Source organism: Stomoxys calcitrans, chromosome 3 (assembly GCF_963082655.1).
Source record: "Stomoxys calcitrans chromosome 3, idStoCalc2.1, whole genome shotgun sequence".
NCBI lineage: Eukaryota > Metazoa > Arthropoda > Insecta > Diptera > Muscidae > Stomoxys > Stomoxys calcitrans.
This window is the reverse complement of record NC_081554.1, coordinates 8621880-8645149: the sequence shown is the minus strand read 5'-3', so window position 1 is coordinate 8645149 and position 23270 is coordinate 8621880. Positions and strand designations below refer to the sequence as shown.

At 38.7% G+C, this 23270-nt stretch overlaps 2 protein-coding genes across 5 annotated transcripts in view; both read left to right on the top strand.

Annotated features, from left to right (window-relative positions):
• Positions 1-11265: 11265 nt before the first annotated feature.
• On the top strand, positions 11266-11989 carry LOC131996396 (uncharacterized). Its single transcript, XM_059366061.1, has 2 exons — positions 11266-11430; positions 11492-11989. The coding sequence occupies exons 1-2, from the start codon at positions 11327-11329 to the stop codon at positions 11982-11984; spliced, it is 597 nt and encodes a 198-aa protein (XP_059222044.1). The 5' UTR covers positions 11266-11326; the 3' UTR covers positions 11985-11989.
• A 9466-nt stretch (positions 11990-21455) lies between these two features.
• The window catches only part of LOC106092151 (synaptotagmin 1), a 116536-nt gene continuing 114721 nt past the window's right edge, over positions 21456-23270 (top strand). For all 4 annotated transcript variants that reach the window (XM_059364637.1, XM_059364635.1, XM_059364636.1 and 1 more), the window contains exon 1: positions 21456-21550. The gene's annotated coding sequence lies outside the window, so the exon portion shown is untranslated. The remainder of the gene's footprint in view (positions 21551-23270) is intronic.

The following is a 23270-nucleotide window of genomic DNA, read 5'->3' as shown; positions in this document are numbered from 1 at the left end:
TATTATTCTATAAGACTTGCTATTCTATAAGACTAGTTGTTCGCTTGGAAGATGTAAAAATGCTTTCGTTTGTTTATCAAAAATGTAACAACTTCGACAAAAATTAAAAAATCTTCGTTTGTTTCTCTTTCGAGACAAGCTCAATGATCGGAGATTACAAATGGAAAAGGAAAGCCAAAGATAGCAACACACTCCAACCACTATGGGACGCATTTCGTCTTTGGTTAGAAGACTTTTCAACCATATTAGGTGTGACGGCTTCAAAGGTCGTGCGTTGGCATGTTGTATTTCAATCGTATTAATTGCGAAAACGCATCTATGATACAACTACCACATTAACCACGCTCGACAACCATGTCTATTAGCAGTACTTATTCCCAATGCATGTGTTTTTGTGTAATGACAGACATTTTGCCCCCATGGCAATTACACTACTTCCGTAGCACATATGATTATGTACATCAGTTCGAAGTTGTATTGATGGCTTCGAACACAACGACAACGACTTTCGCTGTTGCTCCGTGTACCCAGGTTCAAATCCCGGCCGGGCTTTGCCGAATTTTTTCATTTTTCATGTTTATTTTCCCCTGTTAGGTCGAATATCATTAAATTTTTCAATTTTTGTTTGTTTCTCTTTCGAGACGAGCTCAATGATCAGAGATTGCAAATGGAAAAGGAAAGCCAAAGATAGCAACACACACGAACCACTATGGGACGTATTTCTTCGTCATACTAAGTACCAATCGTCATATAAGCCAAGTGAGAATTTAATACAAGTCCTGAATGCTCCACATATGAAAATACAGGCGAACCTCGATTATCCAGGAATCGATTATATGGGAACCTCCATTATTCGGTTGTCTATTAGCTGAATCCTTCTGTCCGATACTTCCATTATTAAATTCAGCCGATGGTCTAAGATGCAATATGAAGACTTATCGAAAAATTTTCCAGATATAGAAATGACAGATACTATACATCAGATAATGCTACAGAAATATTAAATGCAACGAACGATTTTACTATATGATTAGATAGCTCAGGTTTAATCATGTTTCCAAATTTGTCCGATGGCGAAATTAAAGATATGACATATGGCACAGATAAGATTCAAAAGAAAAACAAGAAGTAAAATAGAGAGATCGATTTATATGGGAGCTGTATCGGGCTATAGACCGATTCAGACCATAATAAACACGTATGTTGATGGTCATGAGAGGATCCGTCGTACAAAATTTCATTCCAATCGGATAAGAATTGCGCCCTCTAGAGGCTCAAGAAATCAAGACCCAAGATCGGTTTATATGGCAGCTATATTAGTTTATGTACCGAATTGAACCATACTTGGCACCGTTGTTGGATATCATAACAAAACACGTGGTGCAAAATTTCATTCTATTCGGATAAGAATTGCGTACTCTAGGGGCTCAAGAAGTCAAGACCCAAGATCGGTTTATATGGCAGCTATATCAAAACATGGACCGATATGGCCCATTTACAATACCAACCGACCTACACTAACAAAAAGTATTTGTGCAAAATTTCAAGCGGCTAGCTTTACTTCTTCGGAAGTTAGCGTGCTTTCGACAGACAGACGGGCGGACGGACGAACGGACAGACGGACGGACATGGCTAGATCGACATAAAATGTCGCGACGATCAAGAATATATATACTTTATGGGGTCTCAGACGAATATTTCGAGTAGTTACAAACAGAATGACGAAATTAGTATACCCCCCATCCTATGGTGGAGGGTATAAAAATGCTAATGAAACTGATGGGGAAGAAGTTTTTCACCCAAAAATATCTTTAAAAGAAGGCGTACATGGTTCCACAAAATGTTTTGGACTTCTTGGAATGCCCTAGCTACTCGGCCATTTCAGACCAAAACAAATGTTATTAAAGACCCGATCATCCAGGATAATCGAGGCCCGACTGTAAAAGTAATCGCGAAAAGTTAACACGAGCGATTTATAAAGAAATCCTCTAGACGATAATAACTCGACGAGTTGCATAACAATCTTCTCGAAGAGTCGCTAAAAAATCCGCACACGCAATGGATTGCCCAATGATATCACAGAAGAGTGTTTCGTGACTTATACAGACGATTAAAACACAATGGGCTGTTCGATAATTGTCGCGAGGAGTTACTAAAACTTCCTCACAAGCAAATGTTGGCCAATGGGAGCCCATATGGTAGAACACTTGCGTAATAATCTTCCAGAAGATTGTTTTATTTATCGCGGGGACGAACGCTCTTCCAAAATCATGAAAAATGTTTCCAGGGTACTGTCTAGTATATGTGTCTGTGACAGTGTGTGTTTTTGTGGGCCTAGTATGGATTCTCATTGTGTTGCCAGCACATTACAGGGGATAATTGAATTTAACAGAAAATAGCCCACCCATAGACAGACAGACAAAGAGGCTTTGGCCAAATGACCCTTCTTTCCCACTGACTTAACAAACAACAACCAAGGAATCGAAATGACAATGATGTCTTCGGATAAACACTAGTGGGGTATGATACCCCTCTATACCCTATAACAATGGAGCCACCTACGTTGGGATTTTAGACAAAATAGTTCTCCACATGCCTCTCCACATTTTTCTTTCAGGCTAATGTCTGTAACGGATAAATGGAAACCCCAACACATGCTGGGCTACCTGCCTCCGAGTTAATCGAAAAAAAATATAGGTTATAACGAAGCAAAGTCGACTTTATGCTACCCTACACCGACTTTGAGCTACCCTCTAACGCAATCTTTTTGCAAAGGGTGTTTTTCGGGTTGCCAACACTGGTTTGCTAATTTTATGGCCAAACGTAATATGTGAAAAAGAAAAGTGTTCAATATACTCTGCCATTTCATCACGGCGAAACTGACAAACAAGACAAAAACTGCAAACCGTTGATATTTATTAAATTCGTGCTTTGTGTCACCATAGGATTCTTGATAGTCGTGACATTTTAAGTCGAACTAGCCATGTCCTTCCGTCCGTATGAGTTGTTTTATTATGACTTCCAACAACTGTGCTGAACTTGGTCAAAATCGGTTCATAACCTGATATAGCTGCCATATAAATCAATATTTGTTCTTGACTTGTTGAGCTTTTGAAAGGCGCAATTCTTATCCGATTTGGCTGTAATTTTGCACGTGGTATTTTGTTATCACTTCCAACATTTGTGCGAAGTATGGTTCAAATCAGTCCATAACATGGTGTAGGTGATATATAAGCCGATCTTGGATCTTGACTTCTTGAGCCACTAGAGGGCGCAATTCTTATCGGAATTGGCTGAAATTTTGCATGAGGTGTTTTATTATGAGTTCCAACAACTGTGCTGAGTGTGGTCAAAATCGGTTCAGAACCTGATATGGCTGCCATAAAAACCGATCTTGGGTCTTGACTTCTTGAGCTTTTAGAAGACGTCATTCTTATCCGATTTGGTTGTAATTTTGCACATGGTCCAAATCGGTCCATAACCTGGTGCGATTTATAAACCGATCTTGGATCTTGACTTCTTGAGCCGCTAGAGGGCGCAATTATCATCCGATTTGCCTAACATTTTGCGTGACGTGTTTTAATATGACTTCCAAAAACCATAACTTGGTATAGGTGAAATATAAACGGATCTTGGATTCATGGTGGAGGGTATATAAAATTCGGCCCGGTCAAACTTAGCACGCTCTTACTTGTTGTAACTGTAAGGCGTCCAATTTGTATTGAAGAAAATTTAAAGATAAAAGAAAAAAATGGATTTAGAAACAGAAGCTGCTGTATGTTTGGAGGGCAACATGAAACAGTACAAAGAGGCGTATCAAGCGGGGCTAGACAACATTCATGCCGGCACGGAGGCAGTTACGGTGGAAGAAGACCGCCACATATTGCATCTAAAGAAATGTAACCCGATCTCCCGATTATATGGCTGTTACCCGATCTCCTGATTTTGTGCGTAAGTGCCAAATATGGTCTGAATCGAAATCTCCCGATTTTATTTCTTGAACCTCCATAGGGCTCAATTTTTATCCGATTTGGCTGAAATTTTGCATAATGACTTCCAGTATTGTTTTCAATATCAAAACCATTATTGATCCGAATAGGTTCTTAACCTAGTATAGCTACAACAGCATAGCAATTCACATCCATTATCGTCTGTTTGCTTTTGAAAAAATACCAGGCCAAGAACTTGGCGATCCATGGTCGAGGGTATATAAGATTTGGCTCCGCCCTTTCCATGGTTCCAAGGAGCTCTTTGCATCTTCTACTTCATATAGTTTGACGCCAAAGCCTTCAGCCTCGCTAGTATGTAATCATTCGCGTAATCATTCAAGCTTCATCTTCATTCCGCAGGAGAAAATAAGGATGTCCAGTGACATGGAGGTCACTGTCAATACACCGACTGCTACCGTCATACGTTCCATGTATGAGTTACAAACGTCAACCTCAGACATGGTAGTCCAATACTGTCACAGATTCCCTTTAGGGTACGGTGAGAAAACTGTGTGGATGGGCAAGGCCAAATGGACTTAGCATAAAGCTCAGAAAGACAGAAAGGGTGTTGTTCACCAGAAGGAGGACGTATGACGAGTTCAGGGGACTGATCCTCAATGGAGTGGAGCTGCCTGGACGTTATTCTTGACCATAAATAGAAGGGGAGAAAGAACGTTGAGGAAACGGAGTCTGCGCTCTATTCATGGCGCAACTCAATAGACAGTAGTTGGGAACATAGACCGGGAGCGGTCCGCTGGATGTACTTTGCTGTGGTATACTGACCTTCACCTATGAGCGCTTGAGAGAGGTTGAGTCTACTCGGTGTGGTGGAGGAGATACAGGGTATTGCAGCAATGCTGATATCGGAGGCAAGGAGGAGTGCTCCGAGAGCAGCACTGAATGTGATACTCTGAGACCTTTGCACTTGCACGCGCAGGCCATGTTGTTGAGGTTTGCCTTCTGATTGATGTAGTCAGGGACATGGCACTTTTCTAATTTCGGGTATTCGTTTGTTCTGCGCAAGATCGATGGCGTGGGACGTTTTGACACATGCTCGAACGAAAACAAGAAGTCAGTACTAGGCTTAATAAGGGGGAAAATCTTGATATTTTGCCTTTATGGAAAATTTTGTCTTCAGGGATAAAGTCATTAAAATTCTGTCTTTATGGAAAATTTCATTGATATTTTGTCTTGAAGGGAAATTCGGGGGATTTTGTCTTTAGTGAAATTTTAGGGAAATTTGGTGCTTAGGGAAAATTTGATTGATATTTGATCTTTAGGAAAAAGGTTATTGAAATTTTGTCTTTATGGAAAATTGCGTTAAAATGTCTTAAAGAAAATTTCATTAAAATTTTGTCTTCAAGGAAAAATCTATTGAAATTTTGCCTTTATGAAAAATGTCATTAAAATGTCTTAAGAAAAATTTCATAGCAATTTTGTCATTGGGGAAAATATCATTGAAATTTCCCCTTTAGGGAACATTTTATTAAAATTTTGGCTATAGAGAAGTTTCATTGAAAATCTCTGTGTTTAAAAAAATTGCCTTGCAATTTTGTTTCTAGGTAATATTTTTTTAAAATTTAATTGAAAATGATGTATCTGGTCAAAATCCCTTTGAGACTAAATTTCGACCCCGTGAGTAATTTTTAGACCATCCATCTACCCCTTAGATGTTATCAAATACTCAAAAGTGATGTAGGGTATATAAAATACTTTCCAACTAAATACATATACGCCCTAAGATATGGTGACAAGGACAATGGCAAAACGACACGCATTCCACGTTCTCTGTCCTTAAGGTCGTTACATTTTAGGCTTTAGACATAAAGCCAATCCTACCAAAGTCTTGGCAGGAATTTAAATGGGATCATCCCTCGACTAGGAGTAAGACAAGCAACCAAAAAAAAAAAAAACAAACACAGCAGAGACGAAGACAATGTCAAAGACGTCAGACAAACTTATCCAGGCTGGTGTCACGTACCAAAACGTTTTGTTTTTATTTTTGTTGTACCCGTGCGAGAGGTGACACAATCTATGCTTCAGCTTTGATTTCATTCAACATTTTTCCACTCTTAACGCGGTTGCAATTTGCCAAAGAGTAAGGGAGCAGAAAAGGAGGTCTTGTGTAAAGGGATAGGGTATTGTGTGTATTGTTGTATTTGCACGCGTAATAACCATTCACACTTAAGCCTGATTGATTTTTTTGCGTACATTAGACATGCAGTCAACCTGACGGCCCTAGCAGTCAGTTAGTTGCCCAGACAGCAGGCTGTATGAGTGGAGTGTAGGTGTCCTTCAGTCACATTCTTGCATGATGATGATGATGAGGATTCATGCTGATTTTTCAACATCGTTGTCTTCGTCTGGGTCTGGGACTATGCTAATGGCATTGAATCGAAGAATAGCTTCACACAGTCCTTTGGGGATTGGTTAAATTTCTTGGCGTATGAACGATCTAATTTGTATTCAATTACGTTTTGCCTATCCATTCAAAGATCTTGGTGTTTATTCTATACCTCTCTTTATTTTTTGAACAAAACAACAACCTTAAGTGTTTGCAGCATCTGGTCATGGAATCAATACAATTTTTTTGAACGGCTAATAATTTAGTTGATCTCCATTATAAAAATGAACTCAGCTTTAAGATAAAAATGGAAAATAAAAGTAACGTGCTTAAACCCCTGGGAGGTAGTTCACTCCAGGTTACCAGTGCGTATTTCTGTCTCCGTGTCCTAAACAAGTCCTTTTTATACCCACCACCGAAAGATGGGGGTATATTCATTTTGTCATTCCGTTTGCAACACATCGAAATATCCATTTCCGACCCTATAAAGTATATATATTCTTGATCAGCGTAAAAATCTAAGACGATCTAGACATGTCCGCCGTCTGTCTGCTGAAATCACGCTACAGTCTTTAAAAATAGAGATATTGAGCTGAAATTTTGCACAGATTCTTTTTTTGTCCATAAGCAGGTAAAGTTCGAAGATGGGCTATATCGGACTATATCTTGATATAGCCCCCATATAGACCGATCCGCCGATTTAGGGTCTTAGGCCCATAAAAGCCACATTTATTATCCGATTTTATTGAAATTTGGGGCAGTGAGTTGTGTTAGGCCCTTCGACATACTTCGTCAATTTGGCTCAGATCGGTCCAGATTTGGATATAGCTGCCATATAGACCGATCCTCAGATTAAGGGTCTTAGGCCCATTAAAGCCACATTTATTATCCGATTTCGCTGAAATTTGGGACAGTGAGTTGCCTTAGGCCCTTCGACTTCCTTCGTTAAATTGGCCCATATCGGTTCAGATTTGGATATAGCTACCATATAGACCGATCCTCCGGTTAAGGGTCTTAGGCCCACAAAAGCCACATTTATTATCCAATTTTGATGAAATTCGGGACAGTGAGTTGTGTTAGGCCCATCGACATCCTTCGTTAATTTGGCTCAAATTGGTCCAGATTTGGATATAGCTGCCACATAGATCGATCCTCCGATTTATGGTATAAGGCCCATAAAAGCAACATTCATTATCCGCTTTTGCTGAAATTTGGGACAGTAAGTTGTGTTAGACCCTTTGACATATTTCTTCAATTTGGTCCAGATCGGGTTAGATTTAGATATAGCTGCCATATAGACCGATTTCTTGATTTATGGTTTTGGGCCCATAAAATGCTCATTTATTGTCTGATGTCGCCGAAATTTGGAACAGTGAGTTTAGTTAAGCCACTTGACATACTTCTGCAATATGGCACAGATCAGTCCAGATTTGGATATAGCTGCCATATAGACCGATATCTAGGTTTTAGGTGTTGGGGCGATAAAAGACGAGGCATTTATTGTCCGATTTCGCCGAAATTTGGGACAGTGCTTTGTGTTAGGCTTTTCAACATGTTTATGCAACTTGGCCCAAATCGGTCCAGATTTGGATATAGCTGCCATGTAGACCGATATCTCGATTTAAAGTCTTGGCCCCATAAAAAGCGCATTTATAATCCGATTTCACTGAAATTTGACACAGTGACTTATGTTCGGCTTTTCGACATCGTGTCGTATATAGTTCAGATCGGTATGAGGTATATAAGTATAAGGTATGAAATTTTCACCGTATTTTGATGAAAGGTGGTTTACATATATACACGAGGTGGTGGGTATCCAAAGTTCGGCCCGGCTGAACTTAACGCCTTTTTACTTGTTTAGAAAAAAAATTGTTTCACATTTAGATACAGCTCGCATTCACATATCTCATTCGATATTAGCTGCTGTGACCGATTTGACTTCTTCTTCCTGGAGGCCGCAATTTGTATCCATATATAAAAAAGCTCCATGAGATGTATTGCTGGACCTTACAATAATATTTATGCTTTTGTTTATAAAGAGAAGCCGTGCAAGGACTTGACAAATGCGATCCATTGTGAAGGTTATATAAAATTGGGTCAGGCTGAACTATGCACCTTTTAACTTATTTTGAACTATGTTTTAAAGATATGTTACCACATTTTAATTTAATTAAACCAACTTGTTCTAATATTTTTGCCTGATGCTGTATATGTAAGTTTATAAGATATCCAGCCTAATATTTGATTATTGCATGTTTTCGTTCTTTGAGCGTCAACTAAAACAAATGAATTCATACCTAATGTTGTCATTGATTGAATTTTTTCATTATCCCCTCAACTCAGTGAAGAACTTATAAAAACACACATCCTCAGTTTCATTCACACACGGCCATTTGAAGGTGTGTATGTTAAAACACAGTACCACAAAGATCTTAAGTGTCATATCATCGGTGCTATGAGTGCCTGACTAGCAAAAATGCAAATTTTCCCATGAACAGAGGCAAACTTCAGAGCCCAAACGGCGTGCCGCAGTGTGACACCTCTTTGGGGAAAAGTTTTTAACTGGCATAGTACCTCACAAATGTCGCCAGCATTAGGATAACCACCGCTGAAAAATATTTCCAATGTTTTCGCCAGAATTCGAAACCAGGCGTTTAGCGTCACAGGCGGACATGATAACCTCTGCGCAGCGGTGGCCGCCTATTGTTTGACTAGCTAGATCTTAAAATGTCGACCCTCCCTCTTACCCTAATTTTCAGAAAAGCCAGATCTCGGAGATGGGTGGTGCGATTTAAGTGAAATTTTGTGTGCTCTCATATAGTACCCTAAAAATAAAAATTTGGTATCCAAATTGCGGATGGGATACCTAGGAGGGCCGCCCCATCCTAAAACCTACCAAACATATATTTAGACCAATCACGACAATATGGGACTCAAATGAAAGGTATTTAGGATAAGAAAACGTATCTGATATCCAATTGTCGGACCAAGTGTTAGGGGGACCACCCCAACTCCCAAAATACCCCTTAATTTGACATATTTATCGACCACGGCAATATGGGACTCAAATGAAAGATATTTACGAGTAGAATACGAATCTAATATCCAAATGTGGGACCTCGTTTTTGGGGGTCCTCCCCTTCCCCAAAACACCCCCCAAACAGGACTTATTTACTGACCATGGGAATATTTGGCTTAAATAAAAGGTATTTGAGTGTAGAATTCGAATATGATATCCAAATATGGGACCAAGTCTTTGGCGGGCCGCCTCTCCCCAAAAACATCACCCAAAGGGGACAAATTTACGACATAGCAATATGGGGCTCAAATGAAAGGTCTTTGGGAGTAAAGCACGAATCTGATAACAAAATTCGGTAAATGTGTCTAGGGGGTCACCCCACCCCCACAACACCACCCAAATAGGAAGTATTTGCTGACTATTGCAATATGAGGCTCAAATAAGGGGGTTTTTAGAGTAGAACATGAATCCGATATATATTTTGAAGGCCAACTCCCTTATTGGCCGCCCATCCCCCAAAAAACACATCCCAAGCCGGCCATGTTTGCCGACTATGGAAATATGGGGTTCAAATTAAAGGTATTTGAGAGTAGACCACGTATCTGATATCAACATTAGGGACCAACTGCCAAGACGACGTCCCACCACCATAACAACCCCCCAAATAGGACGTATTGGCTCTCCAAGACAATTTGGGTTTTAAAGAGAGTGGGACTAAATATTTATAGTTTTTAGGGCCAATACCCCAACCGGACATATTTGCTGAATTTTGCAATGAATATCCAATTTTGAGGCCAATGACAATTTGGAGTTCAAATAAATGATATATAGTTACATGAGAATAGAGCATGTGGCTAATATATTTTCGGGGCTTAGTGTTTGGGGCCACCCCAATCCCCAAAACACCCCTAATTCGGGAATATTTACCGACCATGTCAATGTGGAGCTTAAATGAAAGGTATTGGGCGTAGAGCAAGAATTGATACCCACTTTCGGGACAAGTTTTCCAAAATACCAAAATACCCCACATTCCAAGGAAAATTTTGTTTCATATAAAGTAAAAGAACGCGCAGCGGAGCGGGCCCGGGTCAGCTAGTAAGCCCATAAAATGTGCAACTATTAACCTATTGCGACGAAATTTAGCACAATGAGTTGTCCAAAGGCCTTCCGACAGTCGTACCGAGTATAGTGAAGATCGGGCTATAATTGGATATAACTACCATATGTAACGATCTCCCGATTTGAGTTCTTGGGCATATAAAAATGTATTTGTTTCCCGATTTCGTTGATATAAAGGACAATGAGACAATGAGCCTAGCCAACGCAAGCGTTGTATTTCGATACGTTTAACTGTGCTAACATCGCCATACAGCTCATATAGTTCGTGGTTCATACGATGCCGATACTCTCCATTATCACAAAATGGTCCACATATTTTACGAAGAATCTTGCTCTCAAATACTCCAACTGCTTACCTAATCCAAAGTAGTATCTGTTTTTGCCAGTATTATTCTTCGCTTTATCTCAAAACTGGCTAAGGTTTCATATATGGTGTAATTTTCACCAGACTTGACGTAATGATGTTAGTATGTAGTAAAAAAAAAATAATTTTCTTCCATTCAACACAACATCCCTTTTGTACTCACCACCATAGGATGGGGTATACTAATCTAGCAATTCCTTTTGTAACACCTCTAAATGTTGATCTAAGACCCCATAGATCGTCTCGACATTCTGAGTCGATTTTGCCATGTCAGTCCGTCCGTCTAGCCGCTTGAAATTTGAGCAGATTTCATGGTGGTGGGTTCCCAAGATTCGGCCTGGCCGAACTTAGCACGCTTTTACTTGTTTTACTTATTATATGTTCGTACATGCATATGAAATATGAGTCAGTCATTATATTTTTTGTCTTTTAACCAGCTGCAGATCAAAAGAGTTTTGAAATATATTTTTGTTGTACAATTGATTTAAAATATGTCAATTTCTTTACAATATTTAAGAAATGATGTCTGGTTAAATATGCGCAGAAGTGCTATAGCTGCCAGTGGGCGACTTGATGGCTGTATTTTAAAGAGAATGTAAGTAACAATGACCAATATTATGATTTGTTTATAATTTTTTTTATTATTCACTTTCCAGTTCGAAATGCTTGCTTATAGCAGAAAACCCATTTTATTCAAACGTCACCAACGTTATGTATAGACAAACTGTAAACCCAGATGTCCAACATTTGATGAATGACAGTTTTGAAGATGAAGAAGACTTCTATAAATTTACAAAGAACAACAAAAAAAAATTTTTGTTTGCATATTTTAACGCAAAGATGTTTTTGGTAATCTTACAACATTTAGCAATGTGGATATGTCATTTCTTGTGGATTTTCAATACAAAACTGTCATATTTAGCCTTACGAAAACCAGACATCCACACAGCAAGTTGCCTTTGTATGCATTGGATGGCCAAAACGAAGTGTAGAGATATGACTTACTATATTAAAAGTTTAATCTTTGGTGTAAGGATTTTATCTTTGAACATTGTTTATATTATCCTATCGCTGTATGAGTTAGTTTTTAGCTTTTTACTTGTATTTAATAGATTTATGTATGTGTGCCTGTGTTCCGGACTACAATAAATTTGCCTTAGTTGCTTTAGTTATTTATCAAAGCAAAGCACCTTTCGTTTAAGCTCTATATTGTCGTGATTGGTCTATATACCCATTTGTGGGTTTTTGGACTGCCCACGAGGCACCCGACCCCATGAATAAAAACCATGTTTTGGTTTTGACTGTGAGAGTGAGAGAAATATTAAATTCGTTCTTTACTCCCTAATACCGTTGATTTGAGCTCCATATTGCCATAATCGGAAATTAAGTTCAGTTTAGGGGGCGCTTTCGCTTTCTAGTCTCCAATATATTTCATTTGATATTCATATTGTGACTATCGATCCTTTTTATACCCACCACCCACGGATGGGGTGTATTCATTTTGTCATTCCGTTTGCAACACATCGAAATATCCATTTGCGACCCTATAAAGTATATATATTCTTGATCAGCGTAAAAATCTAAGACGATCTAGCCATGTCCGTCCGTCTGTCTGTTGAAATCACGATACAGTCTACAAAAATAGAGATATTGAGCTGAAACTTTGCACAGAATATTTTTTTGTCCATAAGACTATATCTTGATATAGCCCCCATATAGACCGATCCGCAGATTTAGGGTCTTAGGCCAATAAATGCCACATTTATTATCCGATTTTGCTGAAATTTGGGACGGTGAGTTGTGTTAGGCCCTTCGACATCCTCCGTCAATTTGGCTCAGATCGGTCCAGATTTGGATATAGCTGCCATATAGACCGATCCTCCGATCTTGGGTCCCAGGCCTATAAAAGCCACATTTATTATCCGATTTTGCTAAAATTTAGGACAGTGAGTTGTCTTAGGCCTTTCGACATCCTCCGTTAATATGGCTTAGATCGGTTCAGATTTGGATATAGCTGCCATATAGAGCGATCCTCAAATTTAGGGTCTTAGGCCTATAAAAGCCACATTTATTATCCGATTTTGCTATAATTTGGAACAGTTAGTTGTGTTAGGCCCTTTAACATCCTCCGTCAATTTGGCTCAGGTCGGTCCAGATTTAGATCTAGCTGCCATGTAGACCGATACTCCGATTTGGGGTCTTAGGCCCATAAAACACGCATTTATTATCCGATTTTGCTGAAATTTGGGACAGTGAGTTAAGTTAAGCCCCTTAACATATTTCTGCATTATCGCACAGATCGGTCCAGATTTTGATATAGCTGTCATATAGACCGATCTCTCGGTTTTAGGTTTTGGGGCCATAAAAAGCGCATTTATTGTCCGATGTTGCCGAAATTGTGGACAAAGAGTTAAGTTAAGCCCTCCACATATTTCTACTATGGGACATAAGGTATGAGTTTTGCACCGGATTTTGACGAAAGGTGGTTTACATATATACCCGAGGTGGTGGGTATTCAAAGTTCGGCCCGGCCGAACTTAACGCCTTTTTACTTGTTTGGTTTTGGATGGCGTTGTTGGGATATGGGGGTGGGACCGCCTCCATCCGATTTCTAAAAATTATATAGCCTATGTTTCCTTCCAGACAAACTTACACAATCTGCGAAAATTTCAAGAAAATCGCTTCAGCCGTTTTTAATTCTACGGAACAAACAAAAAACCGAGTCCCATAAAGTCATGATGGGTCATATACCCATTTAAAGCGTTTTGGAGGGAAGGGGGACCCCCTATACTTCAATCTGATTTTGTATGCCAGATTCGTAATATAGCTTTCATTTGAGGCCCATATTGACATGAACGCCCAATATTTCTGTTTGGGGGAATTTTAGGGTTGGGGCGGTCCGATGGGTACTTAGATCCTAATTTTAATACCATATTCGTATTTCACTTTCCAATACCTTTCATTTGATACCCATTTTGTCCCGATCAGTCCACTTTTGATTTGGGTGGTGTTTTTGGGTAAAGGGAGTGGGTCCGCCCCCTTCCGAAATCAACAAACTATAAAGCCTACTTCTCCTTCCTGACCATATTCGCAATCTACTGCCGAATTTGAATTTGAGACCCATAATGATGGCCCAATAAACCTATTTTAGGGGGTTTTGGGGTTTGGACGGCCCCCCAGTTACTTGGACCCAATTTTTAATATAAATTTCGTTCTCTACTCTTGAATACCATTCATTTGAGCCCCATATTGTCCCGATAGGTCCACTTTAATTTTTGGGTAGTACTTTTGGGTTAAGGGGGAGGGTCCGCCCCCCGTCCGATATCAAAAAAATTATCTAGCCTTTGTTTCCATTTCAAGGTAATCGGTTCAGCCGTTTTGAGTCTATACGGAACAAACAAACACAAATTAAATTTTATACATAAGATTTGAGCATTATCTAGCAAAAAATTCGAAATCAGACGACAGCAGATTATTTACTCGTTTTTTTCGATTATATCCCACTGTTCGACGTCCATCCTCCGCGTTATATCAGACCATACCTGAGCTAACCATTCAAAACTTGAAGGAGTTTACTCTACCCTTTCCCAAACAGCAGATTTTTTACTCGTTTTTTATCGATTCTATCCCACTGTGCGTCGTCCATCCTCCGCGTTGTATCAGACCATACCTGAGCTACCCGTTCAAAATTTGAAAGAGTTTTCTCTACCCTTTCCCAAACAGTAGATTTTTTACTAGTTTTTTTTTAGATTCCATCCCACTGTGCGACGTCCAACCTCCGCCTTATATCGGATCATACATTTCTAGCTGCGCCTAGACGACACTAAATCTTGCATTAGCCTTAAAAACATTAATTAAAGCCAAATGTTTTTTCCTTCACCTTTACAATTTCTTCTTACATTCTCATTGCACCACCCTCCCCACCGCCTTATAAGCATGGCAAATATCCTTTGTTAGTCCATAGTGCTTTGTGGGCTTGCTATAATTGCTTTTGTTGGTTCTATATTTGGCAACATTGTCTCATTTACGGAATTTTGAGATAAAGTTGTTACGATTTGGAGACATGTAGTGATGGGTAACCAAGATTTGATTGGATGTCTTTCTATGTCTGTCTGTCTGTCTGTCCACTACCTTGGTTGCCCATCAATATTCATGGTACATAGCCGTTAGCCCCCACGTTGTCGTGGTCACATTGCCATGTTTTATTTACTGTTTTTCTACTTTTCTTCTCAGTTGGGGATTATTTGTTGCCGTTGTTGTTGAGTTTTTGTTTAAGTCCTTGGATTTTATAAATAGCTTGGAAATTCCTTTTGATTGCGAAAAATTTAATACAATTTGTCATTAAATTTCTTTGACAAATTGAGAGACACAATCAATAATAAACCAAAGAAAAATGCTCATGTTTACTAATCATATACTTTAAAGGACAATTTTAGCTGGCAAATTATTTTTAAATCAGCAAATTACTGTAAAAATTTCATTACAGTTATTTATTTTGGTTGTCGAATAAAAATCTGATGTTGATATTAGGGACGAAGGGAAACGCCCCACTCTAATGAAGGCATGTAGTAGGATCTGGACAATTCGCCCGTCACTTTCAAAAGGGCATGCAGGCTGAACGGGACTTAGGGGACTCTTATGAAAGGCCTTTAAGAGTAGAGAATAAATCTGATATCTTATATATAAAAATCAATTTGTGTTTGTTTGTTTGTATGTATGTTTGTGTGTTCCTTATAGTCTCAGAAACGGCTGAACCGATTTTCTTGAAATTTGAAACAGATGGTGCATAATGACCCCGTGGTGAAAATAGGGTACTACATTTTTTGATATCTGAAGGGGGGGGGGCGGACCCTCCCCCTTACCCTAATTTTCAGAAACGCCAGATCTCGGAGATGGGTGGTGCGATTTAAGCGAAATTTTGTGTGCTCTCATATAGTACCCAAAAAAAATTTGGTATCCAAATTTCGGATGGGGTACCTAGGGGGGCTGCCCCACCCTAAAGCCTACCAACCACATATTAAGACTAACCACGACAATATGGGACTCAAATGAAAGGTATTTAGGATAAGAAACGTATCTGATATCCAATTCTTGAACCAAATGCTATGGGGAGCATCCCAAGCCTCAAAACACCCCTAAATCGGACATATTTACCGACCATGGCAATATGGGACTCAAATGAAAGGTATTTGCGAGTAGAATACGAATCTGATATCCAAATGTGCGACCACTTTTCTGGGGGTCCACCCCTTCCCCAAAACACCCCCCAAATAGGACTTATTTACTGACCATGGGAATATGGGGCTTAAATAAAAGGTATTTGAATGTAGAATACGAATCTGATATCCAAATATGGGACCAAGTGTTTAGGGGGCCGCCTCTCCCCAAAAACCTCCCCTAAAGGGGACACATTTACGACCAAAGCCACATGGGGCTCAAATAAAAGGTCTTTGGGAGTAAAGCACGAATTTGATATCAATATTCGGGACAAAGTGTCTATGGGGCCACCCCACCCCCCCCCACAACACCACCCAAATAGTAAGTATTTTCTGACTATTGCAATATGAGGCTCAAAAAAGAGGGTTTTTAAAGTGGAACACGAATCCGATACATATTTTCAAGGCCAACTCACTGAGTGGCCGCCCATCCCCCCAAAAAAATCCCCCAAGCCGGCCATGTTTGCCGACTATGGAAATATGGGGCTTAAATTAAAAGTAGAGTAGACTACGTATCTGATATCAACATTAGGGGCCAACTGTCTAGCGGACGTCCCACCACCTTAACAACCCCCAAATAGGACGTATTTGCTCACGAAGACAATTTGGGTCTTAAAGAGAGTGGAACTAAATATTCATAGTTTTTTTTGGGGCCAAGACATAAAATCGAGAGATCGGTCTATATGATAGCTATATCCAAATCTGAATAGATCTCAGCCAAATTGTAGTGGGATTTCGAAGGGGCTATCACAACTCACTGTCCAAATTTTCGGCGAAATTGGATCCAAGACCTTAAAACGAGAGATCGATCTATATGGCAGCTATCTTAAAATGTGAATTAATCTGAGCCAAATTGAAGAAGTATGTCGAAGGCCCTGATACAACTCACTGTCCCGAACTTAACCTACCTATGGAAAAAAAAATCTGTGCAAAGCTTTAGGAGACCACCGTAGCGCAGAAGTTAGCATATCCGCTTAGTCCTGGCGAGACCATCAAAAAAATTTTTCAGCGATGGCTTTCCCCTCCTAATGCTGGCAACATTTGTGAGGTACTATGCCATGCAAAATTTCTCTCCCAAAAGGTGTCGCTCTACGGCACGTCGTTCGGACTCGGCTATAAAATGGAGAACTTAAATTAAATTTCAATGTGTAGAAAATTAAATGACAAAATGAATACACCCCCATCCATATTTCGACAAAATCCACAGAAAATGAACCATTTATGAACCCAGAGTAGCTTTATAGAAGTATGATCCCATCTGGGACAAATTCAGCAAGGACGGACGTCAAGGGTCTAACGCTACTCACAGTTTCAAAATACAGCAAAATCGGATATTTATGGGTGAAAGACCATAGAACAGTAGGCCGAAAGGTCAAACGCAGCTTTCAGTGCCAAATTCCATCGACATAGAGTAATATATTGGGTAAATACCCAATAAATGCCTTTTTTGGGTATTTATAATTTTGCCGATATCTTAGACATAAAAATATAATATAATAATTTTTGATGATTTCGTATTCTTTGTATATAAACCAGATCTTCTGATCTCATAAAATCGGATTTTAGTGATATATAGCCGCTATATAGACCGATCTTCAGACTTTTAGACTTGAAGCAATAAATTGATCATTTTTCATCCGACTTCGATGAAATTTGGCACAGTGTGTTCTGGTAGACCTCTACCCATTTCTGTGAAGTGTGGTTCGGATCGAACTATATTTGGATATAGTTGCCCTTAGACCGACAGCCCGATCTCCCGATATATGGCATTAAGGCCATAATGTTGCGTATGGCAACACAAAATGACGCTCTATTTCAGTCGTTAAGTTGAAAATTTTGTAACTTTGGCGCCATGCTTTTGTAGGATTTGTTTGCAGGGTTGCATTTTTCAACGCAACTCTCCTTAAAACGCTCATCTTGTTTTGGTCTTTAATTTTTCAAAAGTTTTTTTTAAACCGATGACAATCTGATGGGACATCTATTCTTTTGACGTGCTGTAGTTTATTTTTCCCGCCTTGGACATAAGGACCACCTGACCTATGTCCATGACCTCCATATGTAGAATTTGCCCAGGATTTCCATGATAATTCGTATCAGGTATGGCAGTAGTGCTGTTCGGTCCAGCCGATTTAAATGGCTTGGAATTTGCAAAACATACACTCTAGTTTCTCGACAATGTCACCGGTGATATCTTCCGTAGAAGCAACTTCTTTCGCTTTGCCAAAAAAACGTCCCCATCAGAAGTTCCACTGTCTTTTTTATACCCACCACCGAAGGATGGGGGTATATTCATTTTGTCATTCCGTTTGCAACACATCGAAATATCCATTTCCGACCCTATAAAATATATATATTCTTGATCAGCGTAAAAATCTAAGACGATCTAGACATGTCCGTCCGTCTGTCTGTTGAAATCACGCTACAGTCTTTAAAAATAGAGATATTGAGCAGAAATTTTGCACAGATTCTTTTTTTGTCCATAAGCAGGTTAAGTTCGAAGATGGGCTATATCGGACTATATCTAGTTATAGCCCCCATATAGACCGATCCGCCGATTTAGGGTCTTAGGCCCATAAAAGCCACATTTATTGTCCGATTGTGCTGAAATTCGGGACAGTGAGTTGTATTAGGCCCTTGGACATCTTTCTTCAATTTGATCCAGATCGGTTCAGATTTGGATATAGCTGCCATATAGACCGATCCCCCGATTTATGGTGTTAGGCCCATTAAAGCCACATTTATTGTCCGATTTTGCTGAAATTCGGGACAGTGAGTTGTGTTAGGCCCTTGGACATCCTTTGTCAATTTGGCTCAGATCGGTCCAGATTTGGATATAGCTGCCATATAGACCGATCCTCCGATTTATGGTGTTAGGCCCATAAATTCCACATTTATTGTTCGATTTTGCTGAAATTCGGGACAGTGAGTTGTGTTAGGGCCTTCGACATCTTTCTTCAGTTTGGTCCAGATCGGTTCAGATTTGGATATAGCTGCCATATAGACCGATCCTCCGATTTATGGTGTTAGGCCCATAAAAGCCACATTTATTATCCGATTTTGCTGAAATTCGAGACAGTGAGTTGTGTTAGGCCCTTGGACATCTTTCCTCAATTTGGTTCAGATCGGTTCAGATTTGGATATAGCTGCCATATTTTGATTTATGGTTTTGGACCCATAAAAAGCGCATTTATTGTCCGATGTTGCCGAAATTTGGGACAGTGAGTTGCGTTAAGCCCCTTGACATACTTCTGCAATATCGCACAGATTGGTCCTGATGTGGATATAGCTGCCATATATACCGATATCTAGGTTTTAGGTTTTGGGGCCATAAAAGGCGCATTTATTGTCCGATGTCGCTGAAATTTGAAACAGTGAGTTTGGTTATGCTCTTCGACGTCCTTCTTCAATTTGGCCCAGATCGGTCCAGATTTGAATATAGCTGCCATATAGGCCGATCTCTCGATTAAAGGTTTTGGGCCCATAAAAGAGACATTTATTGCCATTTTTAAATTTATTGAAATTTTGGACAGTGCTTTGTGTTAGGCTCTTCGACATTTTTATGCAACTTGGCCCAAATCGGTCCAGATTTGGATATAGCTGCCATGTAGACCGATATCTCGATTTAAAGTCACTGATTTCACTGAAATTTGACACAGTGATTTATGTTAGGTTTTTCGACATCCGTGTCGTACATAGTTCAGATCGGTTTATTTTTAGATATAACTAGTGTACTAAAGTGTATTTGGTCCAAAACGGAACATATTTTGATATAACTGATATGGGACATAAGGTATGAAATTTTCACCGAATTTTGATGAAAGGTGGTAAAATATGTAAATGCATTTTTAATAAAACTTAGAATAAACTTTAATCAAATATACTTTTTTTACACTTTTTTTCTAAAGCAAGCTAAAAGTAACAGCTGTTAACTGACAGAAGAATGAATGCAATTACAAAGTCACAAGCTGTGAAAAAATTTGTCAACGCCGACTATATGAAAAATCCGCAATTACTTTTTGGGCAACCCAATATATACCCGAGGTGGTGGGTATCCAAAGTTCGGCCCGGCCGAACTTAATGCTTTTTTACTTGTTTTTCTTCAAAATATCTTCGTTCAGCCAATTACTATCGAGATCCACTTCGACTTTCAGCTCCCTTGCGTCCCAATTTCCTTATTCTCTGAAATTTTCTCATTCTGGTAATTTTCGGATGTCTATATAGAAACTTGTTCTATGGTTGTCCAGAACGAGCACTGTGTAGAAAGGATTTAATTGAGTCAAAGGTCGTCGCAAGCGCTATTTTAAAATTTTAATACATTTTTCTCAGAATACAAAATATCCAAAGCAAAATTTTATTTACAAACAATATTTCAACATCTTGCTTAAATCGAATTTCAATGATTTTTTTTTTCAATTAGGATTTTAGTTTTTTTTTATTTGTAATTATTTTCTTCTCTTGTATCATTAAATTTCGTGTTTACTTTTCACTTCATTCAAAAGCTCCATCAGGCGGCTAATAGGCTGCATAGTACATTTACGCTCTAACACACTACATTAGTATCGTCTCGATTATAACATTTATCCAATGCAAGACTCTCTTAGAAGGCTTTCAAAATTCTCCTATAGTCGTTTACCAAACCTTTAGCAAATACAAGCTTTTTGGCTTTCCTCAATGCTTAACTAAAATGTTTAAGCTTTACATGGTAGCTTTTAACACATGCCATTGAAGCTTTTGACATTCCCAATAACTTTTTTTCAAAGTCAACACTGAGTAGCACATGTTTAAGGAGTGATAGACAAAATACATAACACACACGACACCACAACTGTGATGATGATAAGACACAATCCTTGAGTAAAATAAATGGGATGGGTGAGGAAAAAACAGACGAAATAAGAGAGAGAGGGCGATAGAGAGGGAGAGCAAGAGGTGTCACACTGCAAATACGCAAAAGAGATAAATCTGTGTGAGAGAGAAAGAAAGTGAGCGATAACTAAAGATGAGATAAAAAAGCACAAAGAAGATTAATTTTAGAGAATCGAATAAGGAAAATGTCAAGGAATGTCATATGAACAAAAGCAACAGAGTTGCCATCAATCTAACAAATAATCTAAATAGAGTATCTTTGTAGACATTTTTATTAAACATTACGTGGGAATTTCAATGGGAAGTTGTGTTAATTTTTGCTTACGCCTTTAATAGGGAGTTTTGCGACATTTTTTTCTGTTACATTTCTGTTACTACCCATTATTGCATCCCTGTTTGTGTAGGAAGTGTTGCAAGCTCTTGCCCACTAACAAATAAATCGATTGCTCCATACATGCGCAGTTTGAGCTGATGTGTGCTCACCACACATGAAGGAAATAATCAGAGCTTTTTCTTCAGTAGGACTATCATTGGCTATATTACCTACAAACGCTTATGAACATCGACCGTGAACGTTTATAAAATCGAACGAACTAAAAATTTTTTTGCTGCGCTTTACTAAACTAAAAAAAGGTGATTAACTAAATCTTACTGTGAAAAAAATCCATTGGAATTAAAGTGAAAACAAAAACCGCATCACATGAAACTAATTAAGAAATTGGAAATTCGATATTCTAAACTAATTCAAGGAAATACTGCTGAAAAAATTGAAATAAAAAAACAACAAGAAATTATTGTGAAAAAATATACATATATATACATACATACATATATATATATATAGAAGATAGTTATACTTGTGTGGCGAATTTTATGTAGATGGAAAGAAAAAGTGTGAGATATTCCAAAAGCAAGAAAGAAAGAATGAAAAAAATGATGGCCAGAAAAAAATTGTGTATCAGCCTTAAGAAGGCAATGCCAAACAGCGAACAAAACCAACCAACGAAGCGACCAGCCAACCAACCAACCAACAAACCTTCCATCCATCCAACCATCCATCTAGCCAGCCAGCCTGCGACCAACATTTTCTATATTCGGGGTATACATGCTAACGAACACAGGCAAGAAAGACGTTACACATATACGCAGGCACCCATACCTCCCCCTGTGTGTGTGTGAATGTGTTTGTGAAAACGGGGCCATCAAGTGAAGGAATTTTTGTGTTAAATAATACCTCTAAGGCTAACAATAAAGATCTAATCTGAATCTTTTTCCCCAGCAGATTCCAAGGAAAGACAAAATCCAACAAACGCAGTGAGATTTAGAAAACAAGCATTAAAAAAAACTCTTCTTTGGATAAAAAAAAAAATCATATATTGATTATTTTCCCCAAAACGGAATTAAATCGTAGGTGTTGTAATAATCTAGGAGAATAGGATTTAATTTTTGAATTTGCCAATTTTAGTTGGTGGCAAAAGGGTTTTTAGTATTTTAAGAATCCCACTCTTATGTCGAGTATTAATTATTGTCTTTAGGCTAACTAAAGGAAATTCTTAATATCCCTAATAATTAAAAGTAAACCATTTTTTTTTCTTACTTCGTTTGTCTTTTCCCAATTTTTTTTTTCGGGGTAAACGTAACAAAAACACTGCCACAGCAAAAAAAAAAGAAAAGCTTTACTCTCACTCTTAATCAAAATGTACAGCTATTTAGGACCCTCTCTAGAGAGTTTATAAATTTGCTCTCTTTGTCATATTCCCTCGCTATATCTCTCTCTCTCTCTCTCTCTCTCTCTCTCGTACTAACTCAGTCTCTAGTTTGCTACTCTCTCAAAACATATACATACACATTTTGTTAAGCACACACTCAAACATCACTTCTGACTACGCTGGAATTTATAGTCTCATAGAGAAAAAGAAGAAGAAGCAGTATACGCCATCACAAGAATGATAATCGAAGAAAAAAAATTGAAAAACGGCATTAAGTTCTAGGTCTGGCCGATGCGAGTAAATTGGGCATTAGAGAAATATGAAACAATTTTGATCATAATTTCAATGAAAATTCATAAAGACTGTCTTAGGTAAAACACTTACTCTATTAGGGACATGGCCTATCTTAACATTGCAAAATGTTGGCAAATAACACGAAATTTGCCCACAGATTTAAAGTCTAGATTAACATCTAAGATGATGGAACAATCCAAATAGCCCCATGGAGCCCCTTCTCCCCATGGGGCTATATGGATTGTTCTATCATCTTAGATGTTAATCTAGCCTTTAAATCTGTGGAGAGTCAGAATACAAAACTGGCAATTGTTCACATGTTTATGTGACATATATGAGGTCATGAGTTA